The sequence below is a fragment of the Loxodonta africana genome, chromosome 3 (genome assembly GCF_030014295.1).
Source record: "Loxodonta africana isolate mLoxAfr1 chromosome 3, mLoxAfr1.hap2, whole genome shotgun sequence".
Classification (NCBI taxonomy): Eukaryota; Metazoa; Chordata; class Mammalia; order Proboscidea; family Elephantidae; genus Loxodonta; species Loxodonta africana.
In genome coordinates, this window is record NC_087344.1 from 69,514,557 (window position 1) to 69,536,551 (window position 21,995).

A 21,995-nucleotide genomic window follows, 5' to 3' on the forward strand; every position below is an offset into this window, starting at 1 on the left:
TGAGCACTGTATGAGATGAAACAGTGTTTTTCAAACTAAGGTTTAGCTACAACCCCCCTCTTGAAAGAAGGCTTACCAGGAATAAAAGAGAAGAAAGGAAAAGAAATAGAGTTACCGTTGGAGCCTTCCTGGCTAGGCAACCCCCACCCGACCTGGGTGGTCCCTGGGGTATCCCAGGTCTTTGCATGACACCGTTTGAAACTACCCTCTCGCCCAAAACATCAAGCTTCTGGCACATAGTAGGCTCTCAACAAATGTTATGTCCCTTTCTTTTCCCATGCAAGCACACCGAACAAGTCTAATTCCTCTTCCCACAAGACAGCTCTTCAAATATTTGGACACAGCTCTCATCTCCCTGATTCTGCCTTTCTCCTGAGTAAACATTCAAGGGTTTAAGACTCATGGGGCCTGACATAAGTCCTCTCTTTGTCTGTCTCAAGTGAAGGTCCTCACATCTAAGCTTGATTCTCTGATGCCTGATCAGGGAAGAATAAAGCACAGCACAAATTCTAGTAGCTAGATTTTTGAGCCGTGAAAGAGGACTTTATATTTATTCCCATTTCATCTTATCCTCTTAATTTAGCCAATAGCTCTATTCTGTAAAGATCTTTCTGTATGCTCTGTTTGCCAATTGGTGTACTGTTATCCCTTTCAAGCTCACGTTATTTATGCCTTATCCAAGCCATTGAGAAAGTACAGACAGACTATGGGCACTTGACTGACATGGAATCACTCCTTCCCACTTCCAGGAACACTTACTGCTGAACATCTATAGAATTTTAGAAATGGGAGAAAACTACTTCAAGTCCAAATCCAGTCCTGACAAATTCACACTCATTCCCATTTTCAAAGGAGTGAGCAACAGAGCTTGGCCCTGAATTGAGGTTTCCTGATTTCTCATCTAGTGAGTGCTCTTTCCATCACCACTGCTTGCATGTAGCTTCATACACTGGAAAATCTCATTTAACTATCCATTTACTCACTCATTAGTTACTCCCTAACTGCTTTGCAATTTGCAACATCTCTTATTTTCACATTCATAATCTAACTTAATCTTCACAGTAGCCCTGTGAACTAGGTTGTATTATAATATCCATTTCACAGATGAAGAAACAGAGCCCTAGAGAGATTCTATGACTTGCCACGGAGTTGGGAAGTCACAGAACCAGGATTTGAACTCAACACTCACCGTTGTAGAGGCGTGCTCTGTCTGCTGCTCTGTCTCACCTAGACACCTGGCCTCTTACTCTTAGAACAGACATCTACCATCCATCCCCTGGTGTGCATCTGGATGTGTACCATAGTGTTAGTGTAGGAAATCTGGGCTAGCTCCCTATGCACCCAGTCTGGAGACAGAGGACAGGTCCCAGAATAAGAATCCAGAGCCTGCTTTATTACACTGGGGGTAGGAGGGTAGGTGGGGGAGCCCTACTGGGCTGCATGAGAGACTTTCGGAGGTGTTCAACACAGCTTGGGCTCTCTCCTTTAAATATTTTCTTGTATAATTATCAGTCTTGTACCTTCTCCCCCTGCTTCCTGTCTCTCTACCACCAGTTACCAGTTGCCATTGAGTTGATTTCAACTCATGGTAACCCCACCCGTGTCAGAGTAGAACTGTGCTGCACAGGGTTTTCAACGGCTGATTTTTTGGAAGGAGATAGTCATGACTTTCTTCTAGGGCAACTCTGGGTGGACTAGAACCTCCAACCTTTTGCTTAGCAGCCAGGGGCATTAATCATCTGCACCACTCACCAACTCTGGTAGCTACTTTATCATTTTAAAGATGCAAGGTTCATTTCTTGATAAAGCCTTTCATTATCATTTATCTGTGCTCCTGTTGACTCTGTTTGGGGCAACTATCTTGCTTTAATGCCATATTTGTTTCTCCTCTGTCTCACCACTAGAGTGGAGGCCCCTTGAGGTAAGGGTGTAGATCTTATGCATCCATTCCTCTAAACCAAAACCAAACCAAACCCACTGCCATCGAACCGATTCCGACTCATAGCAACCCTATAGGACAGGGTAGAACTGCCCCATAGAGTTTCCAAGGAGCCCCTGGTGGATTTGAATTGTTGATCTCTTGGGTAGCAGCTGTAACACTTAACCACTATGCCACCAGGGTTTCCTCCATTCCACAAATATTTGTTAAGCTCCTGTTAGACATTATCGAGCACTCCATTCCCCTAGTGCTGGTATGTCTAGTGCCTAACAGGAGTTTAACAAATATTTGTGGAATGGCTTCTCTTCTTCTTTTTGTGAGGATCAGCATTAGCACTCATTGGCCAAGAGGAAGTCAACAAGAGCATTGGTGGGTAAGGTGAGAGGGTGGTGATATCTCTTAGGTCCCAGTTTGCTGTTCTCTTAATGCCTATTCTCAACAAGAGATAAAGGCCACTCTCATCTGCATCTTCCTTGGGCTACCAACCATGACGTGTGTCTGCACCTTGCCCTTCATACACACTTATTTACTCATCACCATGGAACCTGAATAGGGTCGGTGGGAAACTATTGTTCCAAGTCTAAAGATTTTTAAAAATAAGCAAGGCTCAGAAATTTTAAGGGGCTTTTTAAAGGAGTTGCTGGGTTAACATGCTCAGCTGCTAAACAAAAGGTTGTAGTTCGAGTCCACCCAGAAGTGATTTAGAAGAAAGCCTTGGGGATCTCCTTCCAAAAAATCAACCACTGAAAACCCTATGGAGTTCAGTTCCACTCTGACACACATGGGGTCGCCATGATTCGGAATTGACTCAATGGCGACTGGTACTGGTATCAAAGATCTACATGAGCCAGGTCTGACTTGGGGATAGAGCTGATGTATGTGCCTGGTGTTGTGGGTCCGGAATTTTAAGTGATTTATCTCATGAAACCCTCAAAGCAACCTGGGGCTCCACTGAACCGAGAAGAAAGCTGGGGCTCATAAAAGTCAAAGAAGTGGCCTAAAGAGGGGAAATTAGTATAGGCCATAACCAGGATTCAAACCCCAGGTTTCTGACTACAAAGCCAGATCCCCAGTCTCGGACCCCCAGTGCAGAGTTTATCCCTCTCACCCAAAGCAGTTACCTTCGTAAGAAGCCTTGAATCCCAAGGAGCTGCCACTGCCATCAGTCTGGAAGAGAAGCCACATTTGATGGTTGGTGCTGACAATCAGATCTGGGACCGACGTACCTGTCAGACTGTCAGGACAGAGAGATTTAGAGGGGTGCACCCTGCCACAACACCCAAATAGAAGGACTGCCCAACCAACTACATCCAAAGGAATATCTAGGATCCAGGCCCATTTGGGGCAAGCTCTGCGCCCCACAGTGTTTCTGACATTGGACCAAGCAGCATGTGCTCCACTTGCTGGGAAGACTCAGTCCCTCTCCCTCGACTCCCCAGCCTAGACCCCTGGGCTCAGGAGGGAGATCCCTGCCCTCATTTGCTCAGGGCACAGGGATGTTGTTGTTATGTGCCGTGGAGCCCTTTCCAACTTTAGCAACCCTATAGGACAGAGTAGCACTGCCCCATGGGGTTTCCAAGGCTATAATCTTTACAGGAGCAGATCATCAGGTCTTTTCTCCTGCAGAGCCACTAGTGGGTTTGAACCACCAACCTTTCAGTTAGCAGCTGAGTGATTTAACCCTTGTGCTGCCACCAGGACTCCCTGGGTACAGGGATAGCAGAATCCAAATCTTGGGGCCTTTGATCTCCTGTGTGAACTGCATTGCAGAAAAGACACAGACAGAAACCCACTTCCCTAGTCGAAAGCTCAGGGATTTCTTCTCAGGAGGCATATCCTTCCATTCCATGTGAGAGATAAGGCTTAATGTACAGCCATCACCCCAGGGTTGCACTTTCTGAAGGAGCTGTAAGCCTGGGGAGGATTCTGATTCAACTCACATTTACCAAGCACCTACCCAAGTCAGATGCTGTGCTGATCAAGTGCCATCCACTATGTCATTTAATGCCCCCAGCAGCCCACTGAAGTGGGGATTATCATCCCCACTGCACAGATGGGAAGACAGAGGTGCAAAATGGGCAGTGACTCCCCAAGGCCAGCCTGATGGTGAGTAGAAGAGCCAAGAGTCCACTGCACAGGCCTGGAGGGGGTGGTTCAAGAAGAAAAACTCTATTCAGGTGTTCCAGCCCCTTCCCAGGCTGGCTCCCTCCTTCTGTTGAGACCAGAAAAGCTACCAGCATGGGCAGGAGTGGGGGTTAGGTTAATGAGTCCTAGTCTCTGATCCACCAGGAGTCTCAAAGCTTGGGGGCCTGCTGAGTTGGCTGCAGAAAGACGAGCAACACACCATGGAAGCCGTAGGGTGGAGCTGGGATAGACCACAGCGGAGCCACCCTGGCCCATGTGACATCCCTGGCCTAGGGGCGCTAAGCCCTGGGCCTAGCTGTAATGATTAAGAAGAGAAGCCAGGTCAGTGTTGGCTCATAACGTGGGAGTCCCAGTGAGAAACGGAGAAGGCCAAGGTCTTTGCTTTTACTAATCACGAGTGTTAGACCCAATTATGATAACAAAGTAGCCCAGCTGTTTTACATGCGTTTCCCTGAAGGTTTGAGGTCAATGTTGGCCTAAAGAGAACTGGAGGTGTTAGGGAGAGCCTCAACACCCTACAGCTAGGGGGCTGCTACAGAACGTGTTGGGAACTCACTCAAATAAGACTGGTCCAGAGACCTGGGTGCAAACCCAGGCCTCGCCATTCATTTGCTGCTGGATTTTGGGCAAGGGGTTGAGCCTTTCTGGGCTTTTTCACTCAATGTTAAATGAGAAGGTTGAGCTGTACGATCCCGAATGCCTTTTTGAGCTCCGATGTTCTAAGGTTCCCTCTGTGACAAAGCCCAGCGAGTCACAGGAAGATATGGAGCTAGGATTCAGGAGCCTTAGGCACATGGTGCTAACTCACCTATGTGGAGGGAAAGCCAGGGCAGAAGGAGAGTGATGAGAATGCACCAAGCAGACGTGCGTGGGCTGGGGGGGTGGTGAGGTCCTTCCTGGGCTCACATCGCAATCTTTTGTTCTAATAGATCCCAAGTCCCAGCCATGTCACTTGACTCAGCAGGTAACATTGGTGAGTTGTTTTACTGCTCTGATAGCATCTTCTCTAGGAAGGTGTGGAGAAGGTATGGGATGAACTCAGGGCAAAATGGCACCTGGACAAGCCAGCCTTTACTGAAGAGCCGTTTCTTATTCAGCATTAAAACCTGAGGGTGTTAGACAGGAACTAGGCTGGTGGGAGGGAGTGCGGCATGGGATGGGATCCTTGACGGAAATCAGAAGACGTGAACTAGAGTGTTAGTTCTACCACCTGCCATCTCCACGATCTTCTGCAAGACATTTAATTACTCCAAGCCTCAGTTTCCCCACCTGTTAAATGGGGATAATAAAACTTTTTCACGGAGCTGTTGTGGGGATTAATTGAGATAACTGATGTGAAAGTCCCCATCCAGTTCTTGGGCACACAGAAGGTGTTCAATGTTTGTGATTTTTTTCTTCTTGACAAGGTAGATGAACAAGGCCAGGCCTGTCTCTCTGAAGCTTGGCCACATGCACTGATCAGAAGCATTCTTCTGCTTCCATGTCAGGCTAATAAAGAAGGAGGGCATCAATGGCCCCAAGAGCAAGGACCCAACAGAATGGAATCCCAGGACAGCCTGGTATTGATTATCCTATCCCACAACTAGACCACAACATACTAACTTCTCTCTCTCTCAGGCTCAGAAAAGTGTGCTCACTATATCTGTATGGTCCCAATTCTCTGGAACTATCTACTTTCCTGAACATGCAAGGAGGTTAGCAAAACACTTCCATTGCCTTTGCATGATGTCAGACTGCCAAGGACTCTGCAGCCCTGAGTAAAAAATGTTGGGTGGCAGAAGTGGGATCTGCATAGAAGTAGATGGCAAAATGGGCAGCTTCAAGGTCACACATGAGACTTCTATTTCCCCTGCTTCTTCAGAGCCTGTTCATTTTCTGAATTTCCAGTGAGAATTCGGTCCAGTTCTCTATTTCCCTTGATTAAAGTAGAAGGAGGCAGAAGCACTGTCCTGGAAACCAAAAGTGCTGGAGGATCTGTCCTTGCAGCAGGGTGATCTGGGGAACCAGGAAGATTCGGCGAGCCCATCCCCACCACCCACAGCCAAGGGACACGTGCCATCCCACCCTTCCAACCAAATGCACCACTTCACTTACATGTACAGAACTGTTTTCTGGTCCCCGTCCTGCCCACCGTCCCCGACTGTCAGGGTGTCATAGCCCCTCTCCAAGTCAAATTCCTCAAAGGCGAGCTTGATCACCTAGGGAGGGAGTATAGGATTAGGGAGCAGACAGTGGCCATGAAGAGAGACTTTTCTTAATTTAAAAAGAAAAGAAGATCTCCAAAGGCTTGAGGATGGTAAGACTATTTCAGGTTATGTCCCGATGCCCAGAGTCACTGGTGACACCACCCTACAGACTCCTTAATGCAGACTGACTATTTTTGTGTCACCTCTATGAGAGTGAATGAACTTCTTTCCAGGCCTTACAGTCTCTGGGGCCCCCTGATTTTTCCAGAGATGTTCATGGCACATCTGGCCAATTCCAGGGGCTGTCATGGAAACAACAGACACATCTGTCTGACTGCAAGATGATTAGACTCTTTCTTCATGCTTTAATGCACAGAAATCCCCATGGGCTTGGTGGCAATTTTTCAGGCCACATGTGGAATCTCAGCTATCTTGTCCCCAGGGACCTGCAGAAGTTCCTCTCAGTCTCTCTTCTGACTGCTGTTTTCAATCCTTTTTTTTTGTTTATTTGTTGAATAAATGAATGTTCCAGGAAGGAGATTTCAACAAGATTCCCCCTTCTTAGCTTGTTTTAGTCCTGCCCTCCACAAATATTTACGAAACATTCACCATATGCCAGGCTAGGAGGCGGGGTTTCAACAGTGAGCAAGACATGGTACCTACCCTCAGTGAGTAAGGGTGAGAGAAATATAAAATGATAATCATGACCAAAACCCAAACAAAACCTTCCAGTCAATTCCGACTCATGGTGACCCCATGTGTGGCAGAGTAGAACTGTGCTCCATGGAGTTTTCAAGGCTGTGACCTTTTGGAAGCAGAGAGTCAAGCTTGTCTTCCAAGGTGCCTCTGGGTAGGTTTGAGCTGCCAACCTTTTGATTAGTAGTTGAGCACTTAACTGTTTGTGCCATCAGGTGACAAATGTTCTGGCAGGGAAAAAGACATACGGGGGCCGTGGGAGCACAGAGGAAGTGTCTTAACCAACTTATGGTGAAGACAGGAAGTGGAGGCTAGTCACAATGGTGGCAACTGAGGGAATTCAGAAGGATACGAGAGACTCCATCAGGCCAAAGAGGGGTGCTGGGAAAGGGAAGGGGACATTCCAGGAGGGAATCAGGTGCACAGGCCCGAGCTGTGGCAGCAATGAAACATTCTAAAATAACACGCTGTTGAATGTCTGTTAGAGGCAGCTCTACAAACATTGGTTGAGTGCACCTGCCAGCTGTCCTCACTTTTGGGGGACAATGTGGCTGGGCATTCAGGGCAAGGAGGTGACTCAGGAAGACAGAGAACTTGAGATGTTTGCCTGGGGCTCAGCCCAAAGGGTTTCATGACCTCCTGCTCAAGAAAATTGGGGTGTATCCTGAGAGAGGAGCAGTAGAAGAGTTTTAAACAGTGGGGTGATGCGAGGGGGTTAGATAGGTCTGGCTGCTGGAAACTGTGGAAAGTGACGTGGCAAGAGTGATGCTAGAGGTGGTGAGGATGGCTCAGGAGCTTTGGCGAAGTCTAAGTGAGCAGTGGAGAAGGTTCTTCCCAAAGAGCAGCAATAAGGATGAGAAAAGCATCAGATTCTAGTGATATTTAGGACTTTGTGGCTGGGTGGATGAGGGGTTGAGGGAGAGGGAGGGATTTACAATGACTTGCAGGTTTCTGGCTTGGGCAGTTGGGTGGGTGTGTGGTGGGGCCATTCATGAAGATAGGACACACAAGAAGTGCCCACTCCTATTGTCTAATCAGGGTCTCTTTTTGCCATTTCAATTTGGTTTTAATCTCTTGAGGCTCTTCACGCAATGGGTAGGCTGAAGTTGCCCCTTTGTATCCTTTTCCACAACCTAAGGAATATAAAATTTCCATGGATATTTTTTCCTAGTTGTGGTTGATACCGTCTGCAGACTTCCTCTGTCCACACCAAACAGCCTCGCACCAGGTACTGCCAGGGTGTTAGGCAAGTCTCACCTCAAGGTGCCTTCAGGTACCACAGAAACAAACTGGTGCCGTAGCATTCATGGGCCTGGATGCATTGATGCAGGGCCCTCTGCAGCAGGCCTGGGAGCCCCAGAGAGGAGCTTCTCTGCATAAGAACATCCGTGAGCACATCAATGGGTGTACAGCTCGGAAGAGGAGGAGGCAATTGCCACTGGCTGGGAGAAAGATTAGGAGGCCCTTGGAGGAAATGAAGCCCTGGCTGAGTCTGGAAGATGGACCAAAGTTCAACAAGTACATAAAGAAGGGGAAGCAATCCAGGCAGAGGGAAGAGCAAGTGACAGGCAAGAGGCGTGGGTGGATGGCGTGACTTGTACAGATTTCTAACAGTCCCTGGGTGGGGCAAACAGTTAAGTGATTGACCACCGACTAAAAGGTTGGTGGTTCAAAACCACCCAGAATTGCCTCAAAAAAAAAAAAAAAAAAAAGCCTGGTGATCTGCTTCTGAAAGGTCACAGGCCTGAAAGCCCTATGGGGCACAGTTCTCTGTAACACATGGTGTTGCCAGGAGCTGGAACCCACTCAAAGGTAACTGGTTGTCTTTTGGTTTGCTAGGTGAGAGGGGGAAACCCTGGTGGCGTAGTCGGTAAGTGCTACAGCTGCCAAACAAAAGGTCGGCCATTCAAATCCACCAGGCACTCCTTGGAAACTCTTTGGGGCAGTTCTACTCTGTCCTATAGAGTCACTATGAGCCAGAAATCGACTTGATGGCAACAAGTTTTAGTGAGAGGGAAGTGGAGGGTGGAGAAATGAGAGAAGCAGGAGAAGCCAGGTTATGAAGGGCCGTCTGCCACACTAAGGATTTGGGACTCTGTCCTGAAGACAAAAGGAAGTTACGAAAGAGTTTTAAGCAAGGGTGTGATACGAAATTTTCATTTTAGGATCAACACTACTGACAGTGGTTTGAAAACCAAGAGACCAATTACTGGGCTGTAGCAATTTCTAAGGAGCCCTGGTGGCATGATGGTTAAGTGCTCAGCTCCTAACTGAAAGATTGGAGGTTCGAACCCGCCTAGTGACCTGATGAGAGAAAGCCCTGGTGGATGTTCGTCCATAAGGATTCCCCAAAACCAAACCAAATCCACTGCTGTCGAGTCGATTCTGACTCATAGCGACCCTATAGGACAGAGTAGAACGGCCCCACAGAGTTTCCAAGGAGTGCCTGGTGGATTCGAACTGCCGACCTCTTGGTTAGCAGCTGTAGCACTTAACCACTATACCACCAGGGTTTCCTCCATAAGGATTACAGCCTAGAAAACCCTATGGGGCAGTTCTGTCTACTCTGCCACGTGGGGTCACTATGAGTCAGAATCAACTCGAAGGCACCCAACAACAAGAAGCACTATTCTAGGTGAGGGAGGAAGTGGACCTGTTGCAGGATTGGGGTGGGTTAGAAAAGAGGGGATGGAAAACAACTGTTAATAGTGACTGGATATTCCTTGGCCCTTCTGGTTTTCCCATCCAGGAGGTGAGACCCCTCTCAGGTTCCTTGTCGACTCATGCCATCATCAGAGGATGCCTGCCTCAGGCCGGAATCTTCTTTCCATCCTTCACTCTCCAGTCCTGCCGCTAGAGTGACGTTCGTTGCCATTTCCTAGCCTAACATATAAGGAGGGGCTCCACTCTGGTTTGCACAGGCTCCTCCCTCTCCACCTCCTCCCCTAGCACATTTCTCTTCTTCTCAGAGTGCTCTCTGATTACCCTGGACCAGGTGGGTGCTCCCTACCCAGCACCTTCCTCTCACCTCATTTCAGTACTCACCTGCTGTATGTAATTGTCTTTTTATCTGCTTCTGTACTACACCGTGAACTCCTAGGGGCCAGGGGGCCAGGGCTCACTGCTTCTGTACCACCAGTGCCTGTCTGCTGGCCAGCCCACCTCCCAAAGGATGCCTTTCCCGACCCTCCAATGTGGACGGATTGCTACCATCTCAGATCCCTCACCATAGTTACCATCTAGGACAGGGGTCGGCACACTTTTTCTGTAAAGGGCCAGAGAGTAAAAATTTAGGCTTTGCAGGCAACTAGTCAACTTTTCTGTGGCAGCGCAGAAGCAGCCACAGACAACATGTAAACAAATGGGAATGGCTGTGTTTCAATCAAACTTCATTTACAAAAACAAGCAGTGGGCTGGATTTGGCGCCCTGGCTGTATAGTTTGCCGACTCCTGGTCCAGAAGATTTTTTGAGACACTTAATTATGTAATTTGATAATCTGAGATTTCTTCACCATAATCCCTGACATCTACAATGTGCCACTCTGTACAAAGCACTTTACATATATCAACTCATGTAAAACTCACAACAGGTACTATAATTACCTCCATTTCAGAAATGAGAATGTTGAGGCACAGAGAGGTCAAGCAACTTGCCTAAGATCACACAGCTAAGTGGTAGAGCTGGGACTCACACCAGGCAGGCTTTAGAGGCCAGGCTCTTTGCCACTATGTGCTACCACCTCACAACATTCCATGAAGTCTCAGGTCTGTGAGGAAAGGATCATGTCTTATCATCTTAAAAACCTCTTCTGAGCTCTTTCTGGACCACTGCAGGTGCTCAGCAAACACCTGCTGTACATAAAGTACTGCGAGGCAGGTAGTGCTTTCTGCAGGAGAAGAGGGCCTGGGCTCAGCAGAGAGTGAGGGTCCTGGATGCAATCTTCTCCATCACCAGCCCCATCTAGCCAGTCCCAGGACAGGAGACACCAGCTCACTGCGCTACCTCCAGGACAGGGAGCACACAGTTACTAGGCCTATAATGGGAAAGTATTGCTTTGAAGGCCCCAACCCAGTGCCGTAAAATGGCTCACATCACTGGTGACAGCAGCCATTGATGTAAACCACATCTGACAGTGTCTGACCCTAACACGGGAGCTAATTACGCCTAGTAGGCAGTCCACCATACACAACCTTGCAGCTTCGGGACGGAACTCCAGTGCACGATGTACTGACAATTTCCTCTTTTTTCTCCTCTGCTTTGGCCTTTGTTTAAAGACAGAATCCTATAATGACTCATTAACTAACATGCATATCAATCAAGCTCACAAAGTGCCTTTCTGAGATAGGAGGGATGGCAGTACATGAAATAAGCATGATCAGAGAGGCACATTTGTATACAGCTTAGGCACCCGATTTAAACCCATTAAACAAATGAATAAATGAACCCTTCATCTCAGACATAATTACCGAGCACCTGCTATGTGCCAAGCACCGGGCTAGCTGCTTCCAGTAAGTTACCTCACTTGCCTGGCGGTTTAGAGTAGGATCTGAATGCCAATTTGGTGGAGCAGGTGGTGAGTGCTGAAAGATGGAAAAGAAGGGAGGGAGAGGCTCAGGCTGGCCCTGCAGGAGGGAGAAGGGTATAGACTTTGTCCAGGAAATGCTGTGAGCCATAAAATAGGAGGGAGATCCTAGGTGGTATAAACGGTTAACATGAAAGGTTGAAGGTTCAAGTCCGCTCAGAGGTGCCTCAGAAGAAAGGCCTGGAGATCTACTTCCGAAAAATCAGCCATTGATAAACCCTGTGGAACATGGCTCTACTCTGACACACACGGGGTTCCTATGAGCTGGAATTGATTAGTTGGAATAAACTGGATGGCAACTGGTCATAAACAGGGGAAGGAAGAACCAGCACGCAGGTCCGTCAAGGCCGGGGAAGTGGGGCATGCAGAACAGCTGGCTTGAGCACTGGTCTGCCTGGGGACAGAGTCAGAGGTTGGGTTTTGCCTGGCAGGCCAGAGCAAGCAGTCTAGACTCGATTGGGAAGATTCTGGGAAGCTATTAAAGGTTTTGAGTGGGGAAGTATAAATAATCAGAAGTGGTTTTTAGGAAAGAGAGCTCAGTATCAAGGATGGGCTGGAGGTAGAGAGGCCAACCAGCAAGCTGGTTTAGGGTCCCAGAGTAGGAAAAGGGGTAGTGGGAGCTGGGGTTTGCATGAGCCACTCACGGCAGAGGGTGGGTAGGGGAGAGAGTCTTGGGAACCATACCCCCCAGAACACAGCCAGTTTATCCTGAAAGTCATGGGGGATTGAATAGGGACCATGGAGGACACCCATCCTAGTCTCTGGAGGACATTCCTTGCTTTCTAAGCACTGTTCAGGACTAGCCAAGGATGGGGCTCCTGCCCTGGCAGCCTGTGCTCAATGGCTGTGAGGCTGCAGAGGATCCAACAGCCTAGGGACAATTTACAGGAAGCTGTAGTCCCAGGAGATCTCGACTGAGGTGGCGTTACTCAATAACTGCATTTCTGCAACAGCCTCCCAACTGGGCTCTCTGTCTGTCAGCCATCCTTTACCAAAAATTCTCAGTGCCTCATCATTCCCTAGAGCAGGGTTGACAAACTATGGTCTTTGGGCCAAATGTGGTCCATGGTTTGTTTTGTATGGTCATTCTTGAGTTAAGAATGGTTGTTGCATTTTGAAAGAGTTAGGGAAAAAAAGAAGACAAATACGTGGCAATGATTTTAGGTGGCCCTCAAAGCCTAAAGTACTTAACATCAAACTCCTTACAGAAAAGTTTGCTGACTCCTGCCCTACCTGGTGCAATGGTTTTCCAGCTAGGTTCCCAGGCACACCAGAGTCCCTTAAAGATACTTCAGGGGCCACCAACAAAGGTGGAGAAGGAACCAGAGTGGGTAGGGCCCTGCTTCAAAGATATCCCACTTTGATCTAGTTCATACCTTGGGGTTCTGTGGCACACATGGATAATTGTTTACTTAATGGACCTTTCTCTGTTTGTTTTTGTTGTTTCTGTTAGCTACTGTGGAGTCGGCACCCAACTCGTGGCAACCCCATGAACAACTGAAGACAATGTTGCCTGGTCCTGCACCATACCCGTGATCAGCTGTGGATCAGACCATTGTGATCCATACGGCTTTCATTGGCTGATTTTTGGAAGTAGATCACCAGCTTCTTCCTAGTTCATCTTAGTCTGGAAGCTCCACTGAAACCTGTTCAGCATCATAGCAACACACAAGCCTCCAAGGACAGATGGTGGTGGCTGCGCATGAAGTGCACTGGCTGGGAATCAAACCCAGGTCTCCCATGTGGGAGGTGAGAATTCTACCATTGAACCACCATGCCCTCCTCCCTTTGTTTATTCCTTTCTAAAATAACTGTTTAGAATGTGGCAATGTACCTAGCTAACCCCAGAGCTAAGGACAACTATGTGACAGAATTCTGGGCAACAAGGGTGGGCTAAGGAATAATACAATACATGATCAGGGTTCCTTTTCCTGCCTTTTCCCTAGAACACAGATGTGAGGACAGAGGTGGAACAGGCTTTTTGTGATCATGACAGTGACAGCCACACGCAAAGAACGGCAATGGAGAAAACCAGAAGGTGCTAAAGACATTGTGCATCCTTGAGATGTATTTTGTTTAATCTGTTTTGTTTAAACTTCTGTGGAAGAATTTTTTGCAATTCACAGCCAACTGCAACCTAACTGCTACAGTTTCTAAGGACAAGCTTTTGCCACCAAAGAAGAGTTTGTCAACTTCTGACGTTTAGGATATAGTTAAGCCATAGGCTTATGTGGCTTGCCCCTGCCCCTTTCAGGCTGAGCAGAAGCCCCTTCACCAGGCTCTGCTCCAGTCCTACCCCTCCTATTCCTCTTCAGAGCGTATGTCTGGCTCCTGCGGGCTGGTCTTGGCCCGTTCAGCCTTGGCTTACTAATCCTGCTGCCACTTAGACTACTAGTTCTGTGAAAGGGAAGAAACTCAGTTTTCCTGGGTGCAGCCTGAATGGTGAGTCCTGCCTGGGTCTTGCTGAGGACCCAGGGCAGAACTAGAAAGTCAGCTCTTGGAGTGGTGAGGCTGAAGATCTGAACCGTCAAAAGTTCAAGGAGAGAAGCTTCAAGCATCTTTGAGGAGGGTTTTTGAGGAAGTTGGGAAATAAAGCCCAGAGGCAGAGACTGAGAAATTTCAGAGGTCCTAGAACTTTGGTTACTACCTCAGGTTTCATTTTGGTAGCTCTGAGAACAGTCAAACCCTTTCATTCTTTCATTAATCAGTTAACTAATTACTTAATTAATTCACATATTCATTCAACAGCTCTTCAGCACTTACCAAATGCCAGACTTTGGAGAGGCAATGGTAGGCAAGACATACATGGCTGCTGCCCTCACAGACCTTACAGTCTGGTAGAGGAGACGTATGAGCCAATACAAAATAGATACAGTGCAACACGTGCCGAAATCAGAGACAGTATGAGGGGCACAAAATCCTGCCTTGTCTTCAGAAATAGAGAAAAGTGTACAGGTGATACCAGTTCTGGGGAAGAAGAATTCAAGAACTGATGCATAAGTGGAGATAACTCTAAAAGGGAAAGGAATCAGATTTCAGAGTAGGAGTAGGCAGGTTAAAGAAATGCCTTGTGCAAATAGTTTGTGCTAGAATACTAACCTAAAGATTGGTGGTTCGAATCCAGCAACCCATAGAAAACAGGCCTGGAGATCTGCATCCATAGAGATTACAGTCAAGAAAACCCTATGGTGCAGTTCTACTCTGTAACGCACAGGGTCACTACGAGTAGGAATCGACTCTGCAACAACTGGGTTAGTTGTCTTGGTTTGGCATTGCCCAGCCCTGAGGAGTCAGGCTGTGGGGCACGCGGGCTGTGGGGCACATTGGGGTAACCTCTTTGATCGCCAGCATCTCGCACAGGGTTCAGCAGAGAGGACATTAGTAAATGTTTGCAGAATGAATAAATGAGTGAACAAATGGACTGCCAAACGCATTCGTGACATTTGCACTAGCCGGTGAGCACCTGCTGGGAGATTTATTTCTCAATTCTTCAGGCTGGCACAGGGAACAGCGACACCGATGATCCCCAAGGAGTGAATAATCAAAATGCTGTTATCTTTGGCTTTGAAGTTCAGGAAATGAGCTTTCCCTTCCCTCTTCCTTCCATACCCCTCCTTTCTCTTACCCTCATGAATATTCTTTCTGTCTCTCCTGCTTTTTCTTCCTTTCTGACAAAGGTGAGTTAACTCTCCTGACCAAATTCAGTGAGGCTTATATGCAAATTGGATCATATGTCTTAAGTGCACACCGAGAAGCTGCAAAAGAAAGGCAGGTATGTGCAGACAGGGTGCACGGATGCAGGTCGGGCTTGGGAACTGAATATGGACATTTCACCAGCCACATCTTGTATGAGGCTGAGCCAAAAGGTCCTAACAGGCAGCAGCCCTGGGGCCACAGCCTGTACCTGTAGCCCAACAGGTGCAGAGCCACACCTGACTGCTGCCTGACACAGAGATGTGTCTCCTCCATCCATCATGAATGCATTCAAACGTTTGCAGAGTCCCTCTTGTGCCCAGCTCTGTGCTTGCTGCAGAAGTACACAGAGCACCATTCCTGCTTTCGGGACACCAGTGATCTAAGGGGGAAAGTGATTCTAAACACGGAACGGCATGATCAGCGCTCCAACAAAAGGCTCTGAGGAAGTGCTGTTGGAGCAGAGGAGGGAGCAACGCCTGGCGGAGTTCTGAACGCTTCTTGGAAGAGGGGGCACTTGGACTGGTCTGGGCATGTGGACAGACAGGGGTCTTAAAGGACCAGGTGTGTCTATGAATCTTAAGGGGCCAGGAGCTCAGTGTGGCTGGGGCTGCGTGGCATAAAGGGAGTGATGGAGGATGGGCCCCGTATGTATCCTCCAGGGAGTTTGTTCTTTATCATATAAGCTTGGCTAGACAGAACCACCAAGGGTGCTCTTTAAAAATACATGTTCCAAGCACCCACCCCAGACCTACTGAACCAAACATCTGGGAAAAAGGCTTGGGAATCTATGTTTTTATAGTCTCCCTAGATGTTTTTGATGATTAACCATGTTTGGGGAATACTACCGTGGGAAGACTGACTCTAAGGACTAAGCCAGTCCATATGCCCGAGGTGGGGTTAACATTTTCCAAGGACATCCCAATCAAAATGAGAGTGTGGAGGTTGCTTGTGGGATAAGCCGGTACCACTCACCCTGTACTTCTTTTCCCTTTGCCCTGAATCTGCAGAGCATCCAGAAAGATGGGGTTGGGGCATTTTCATTTGTCTTATTCCTGGTTTGTTGAGAAGAGATACACCCTTAACCCACCTCCCCAGTAAGTCAGTAAGTTCTTCTTGGTCCCACTGTGTAGAACCATTGCATAGCCTGTAGGTGCTCAGTTAATGCTGGTATCTCGATACAGCTTCTTGGTTATGCCAACACCAGAGCATTTCTGTCTCTTTGGGCCTTCTTCTTGCCCTTGGGGGATGCTAGTCACTGGAACACTCCTAGCCCCCTCCCATGCTCAGCCAGCAGTAGTCCTACAAGGGGCATGGACTTCCAGAAGGATCCTCACGCCCACAATATGCGGGTACTGGGATGCACAATCATCCCACGACTATGAGAAGAATGAGGGGACACACACCCAACTCCACACTGTGCAGGCAAAACTCAACTCCCTTTCCTAACAGGATGCGGTATTTCTTTACCTCCTACTCTGTCTCAGAGCCCTGGTGGCACAGTAGTTAAGAGAACAGCTGCTAACCAAAAGGTCGGCAGTTCGAATTAACCAGCCACTCCTTGGAAACCCTATGGAGCAGTTCAGCTCTGTCCTATAGGGTTGCTATGAGTCAGAATCAACTCGACAGCTATAGGCTTTTTGGGGTTTACTTTTCTCAGAAGAAAAAGTGCCCCCTTCCTTGCGAAGGGAACCCGGGCATTCTCAATCCTACTTCCCTCTTACTTCCTCTAGGACCTCCTTTCAGTCACCAACCTTTTCTCCTACATCTTCACCCTTTTCCTTTGTGCTTGCTCTGTCCTCAGCCTACAAATATTATCAAGTTTCTGAAAAACTGAACAAACTAAACAAAAATGCCAAAGCAGCCCAAACCTTCTCTCCACCTGAGCCCCCTCACCTGCTATTGCCCTTTCTCCTTCTTTGCGTCACCATGAAACTTTTCAGAATGGTCTCCAGAAGCTCACCTCCCAACCATTTGCTCCTCACCCCACTGCTGTCTGCATCTGTCCCCACAGCTCCACGGAAAGGTCTTCTTCCAAGGTCAAAGCTAATGGTCTCTTTTCAGTCCTTACCCAATAAGACCATTTTCAGCATTGCCATCATCAGGCATGGCCTCCTTGGAAACTTCCTCCTTCTATAGCATGGTCCTCTTCTTACTTCTCAGACTGCTCCTGCTACGTTTCTTTCCCTGGATCCCTTCTTTTCTCTGCTCTTTCTTAGGATGGTGTTTCCCATCCATTCTGAACCTTCTTACTCTCTTCACTCTTCCCAAGAAATGCTGTCTGATTTCTTAGACTTAGACTCCCACCCACATGCTGATGAGATAATACCCAAATGTCTCTCTTGAACCCAATTTATCCAGTTTCTAACCAGTGTATTTATTTACTTTTGATACACAAAGAGAATTTTACTCTAATCAATAAAGTGTGTTATACTACAAAGCAATACATGCCTTTTGTACAAACTTGGTAAAGCTTGTCTTACAATCTCAATTTGGGAAAAAGAATCTGTTACTGATTGTTAGCTTAAAAAACCAGTGTAGTTAAATACCACTGGATGTCCCATCTCCCTCTTGACCCCTACATACCATGTTCCTCCTCTGGTGTCTCCTTTTTAAGTCTCCCATTTGTCCATGCCAAAAAGCAGTGAATTATCACTCATTCATTCATTGTGTAAATATTTATCCAGTGCCTACTAAGTGCCAGGCACTGTGTTGGGCACTGGGGATGCAATATTGAATAAAATTACTCCTTCTTCAACTCCCACATCCATTCAGCCACCAAGTCTCATTGGATCCTATAAATCTCTCAAATCTGTCTCCTCCTCCATATTTCCAAAGCCTTGGTTGATGACCTCATTTTTCTTACCTGGGTAACTGCCTCAGCCTCCCAACTAGTTTTGACCCCTCCAGTATCCCTTTTCCAGGGCTTCAAACTCTTTCATTCTGGTTCCAACCCCTGCTGAGAATTTGCATTTCTAAAAAATTCCCAGGTGATGCTAATGCTGCTGGTTAGGGACCAGTTCTGAGAACCACTAGTGGAGTCACCCGAAACCCAACTCACAGCGACCTTATAGGACAGAGCAGAACTGCCCCACGGGGTTTCCAAGGAGGGGTTGGTGGATTCGAACTGTCAACCTTTTGGTAAGCAGCTGAGCTCTTAACCACTGAGCCACCAGTGGTGGTTCTCCAAATTTATTATACATAAGAATCACCTGGGATCTTGTTAAAATATAGATTCTGATTTGGTATACTTAGGGTAGAAATGCAAACCCTCAGCAGGGGTTCGAATGTTCTGAAGCCCTGCTCTTTCCAATCTACTCCATGGCTGTCAGAGTAATCTTTCAAAACACTCAGACCTTATTTCTATTTCTCTGGTTTAGAAGGAGTAACCTTTGTCCTTCCCAAGACTAATCCCAGTGCTGTCAATCTCATCTTCTTTTGTCTACTCCAAAACTTTGTTGTGCACAGCAGCAAGATACAACTATTTAAGCGTATAGGTGTTGGAACCAGAAAGACTGGTTTTAAATCCTGGCTCTGCCACTTACTGGTTACATACTGTGACTAAGTTCCCTAACCTTTAACTCAACCATAATTCAGTTTTTTCATTCATCAAATGGGTCAATTAAAATCCAATTCATTATACTATTAAGAGAATTAAATAAAATATATAGAAAACTTACCTCAGTGCTTGGCACAGAATAAGCATATTGTAAGACATTGTTCCACCATCCATGGTGGTAGCTTGTGTGTTGCATGTCATGACTTGTGTGTTGCTATGATGCTGGAAGCTATGCCACCAGTATGTCAAGTATGAGCAGGGTCACCCATGGTGAACAGGTTTCAGTGAAGCTTCCAGACTAAGAAGACTAGGAAGAAAGGCCTAGTGATCTACCTCTGAAAATCAGCCAGTGAAAACCTTATGGATCACAACAGAACATTGTCTGACTCTCTTGCTTTGGATATGTCATCAAGAGGGATCAATTGCTGGAGGAGGGCATTGTATTTGGCGAATTAGAGGGCCAGTGAGGATAAGGGACTGGCAAAATAGCTGCAATGATGGACTGGAACATGCTGGAGATTGTGAGGGTGACATAGGACCAGGCAAAGTTTCATTTCATTATACATAAGGTCGCCATGAGTTGAAAGTTGACTCTACCGTAGCCTTCTATCTATCTATGAAATAGCTATTGTTATTGTCAGCAGTCTAGCCTTTCTACCCTTAAAAATTCTGGTTCAAGATAAAACCAAACCTCTTTGCCAAGCATGCAGGACTCACCAAGATCTGGCCCTGTTTACCTTTCCATCCTTATCTTGATGTAGGCATGCTGAGTTACTTTCAGTTCCAGGAGGCTATTCCAAACCTTCGCCCATGTGTCCCCTTTGAGATTTCTAAGTCTTCTTACCTCTCACCCTGTTCAAATGTCACCTACCCTGAGAAAACTTCCCTGACCTTTCAGTTAGTAGCTCCTTCCCTGGTTTTCCCATAGCACTCTGGGCTGCCTCCATTAGCATTTATCTGTACTCTAGTTTTTTTGTTTATATGCCTGTCTTCCCTCCTATGAGCAAGTTCCTCAAGGGCAGAGATCATATCTCCAGTCAATGACTGAATGAATGATAATCTCATAAAACAGAAAGTGAACTTACAGAGGCCGTGTTTTTTGCTGAAGCAGACGTCTGGAAGGTAAATGGATAGGCAGTCCGTGGACACATGTATAGCTCACCTGTGAGCCAGTTCCTAACAGGGTTAGGAATACAGCATCGGTTTTCCCTGCCATTTGCAGGGAGGCAGTTTTCATTCCTCACTCTTAGATTTTGAGTTTCCATACTGATACCCTCCTTACTGCACTGGATGGATGCTCCCTGTTCTCCTCCTGTTTTCTGTCAGGATGGGGCCCTTTTGAGCCTTTCTGGGTTTCCGTGTCACTACTTAAAGCCCACCAAGAACTCATGGAGATGTGGGAACACCCTTTACACTGCTTGACCCCGAGAGTGTGCTCTTCAGAGGGCCTGGCTTCAAGAACTCACACTGGTGTCACTACCAGGGCAAGGTGAGGAGTAACGTAGATGGGGTCACTGACCTCCACATGCCAGCTAAGGCTAGACCTTCTGAGGGTGAATCAAATGGTTTCTCAGAAACTTCTTGAGCCTCAAGTAGACTTTCCTTTATATTACACCTTCAGGTTCAAAATAAAACAGAGATAAGCATCTTTAACTGCACTCAGGAAAGAGCCCTCAAGGCAACTACTTGATAGATACCCTTATGTTAGCAAGTCCTTCTCCTGGTCTAGCCTCCATCTTCAACCCCTGTGGCTGAAGTATTCTTCCTCATTGACTAGGCTCATCACCAAATGGTTTGAGTAAAATGTGAATCTTTCTTTGTAAAATGCTTTTCAGTGGAAATCTATTTTCCATGATTCCAGAACTGTGGCCCTGGGTACTCTGACCAAAGAATATATATATATTTTTTTTTAGTATTAAAAAATATATATATATCTTTCTACAAGTCAGCAAAAGTTAGTAAGGAATACTCAGAGTCCCACGGAGTCCCAGACATATTGAATATAGGGACCTGGAAAGTGACTCAGAGCGTGAAGTAGTTTTGGTCTTGAGTACATTTTTAAAAACTAGTGAAGTAGAACTTTGGTCTTCAGGGCCTAGTAGCGGAGAGGGACCAGGAACAAAGTTCAGGGTCCACCAAGGTGGGGCCAACAAGGGAGACCCTCCTCTGCATAAAAACTGGGCTAGCCAAGGGCAGAACACTTAGCATACGGATCAGCTAGAATTAAACCTGTCCTCCTTCTCTTCTGCTTCTACCATCCTGTAGGGGTAGGGTGTCTGGAGGCAAAATGTGTACCTCAGACCTTGACACTGAGTGTACAGAGAACAGAAAATTTCCCCTGAGGTTTCATAACTCTAAGTCACCCTCAGTGGTCAACAACTGAGTAAATCTAAATGGACATTGGCTTTATTACACAATGACAATAATACCTTGCAAGAAAAAGCAAGGTAAAATGAAAATACTGGACACCGTAATGTATGAGATGGGTTTGCAGCCTTCACAATTTCACAATACTTGGGTAGTTGAAAACCTTCATACTGAAATTTAGCCTAAAGAGGTCCCAGGTGGTGGTGTCCCCAGGCACCAGGCAGAAGCAAATGCAAACTCTTTCTGGAGGAATTCACATCCATCCAGGTCTCAGATAATTCCCACAGACAAAGTTTATGGTTATCACCACGTAGTCAAAAAGTACAACACAAAGACAGAAACACAGTTCTGGGAGCAAGAGATGAGAAACAATCGACAATAGAATCAAACTGTCCAAGACTTCAGAGGTTGGCATTAGCAAAAACAACATGAAATAGGTATGCTTAACATATTTAAAGAATTAAAGAAGGATCTAACAGTATGAGTAAGGAGTAAGACTATTTATTATACATGACCAAAAACATTTGAAAAAGAACCAAACAGTACTTCCTTAAAAGAAAAAAAAAAAAATTGAAATAAAAATAAACCTTACTGAATGAAGGAAGCCCTGGTGGCGTAGTGGCTAAGAGCTATGGCTGCTAACCAAAAGATTGGCAGTTCAAACTCACTGTGTACTCCTTGGAAACTCTATGGGGCAGTCGGAATCAACTCTACGGCAAAAGGTTTGTTTGTTTTTTAACTGAATGAATGTCATGGATTAAATTATGTCCCCCCAAAATGTGTGTACCAGTTGGGCTGATCCATGATTCCCAGTATTGTGTGATTTT

At 46.7% G+C, this 21,995-nt stretch overlaps 1 protein-coding gene across 1 annotated transcript in view; it reads right to left on the bottom strand.

Moving 5' to 3' along the window:
• CSMD2 (CUB and Sushi multiple domains 2) overlaps window positions 1-21,995 on the bottom strand; it is a 797,331-nt gene that overhangs the window by 325,063 nt on the left and 450,273 nt on the right. The window contains 2 exon segments of the mRNA XM_064281672.1: window positions 3,061-3,173; window positions 6,179-6,282. Coding sequence (XP_064137742.1) covers window positions 3,061-3,173; window positions 6,179-6,282 — 217 coding nt within the window.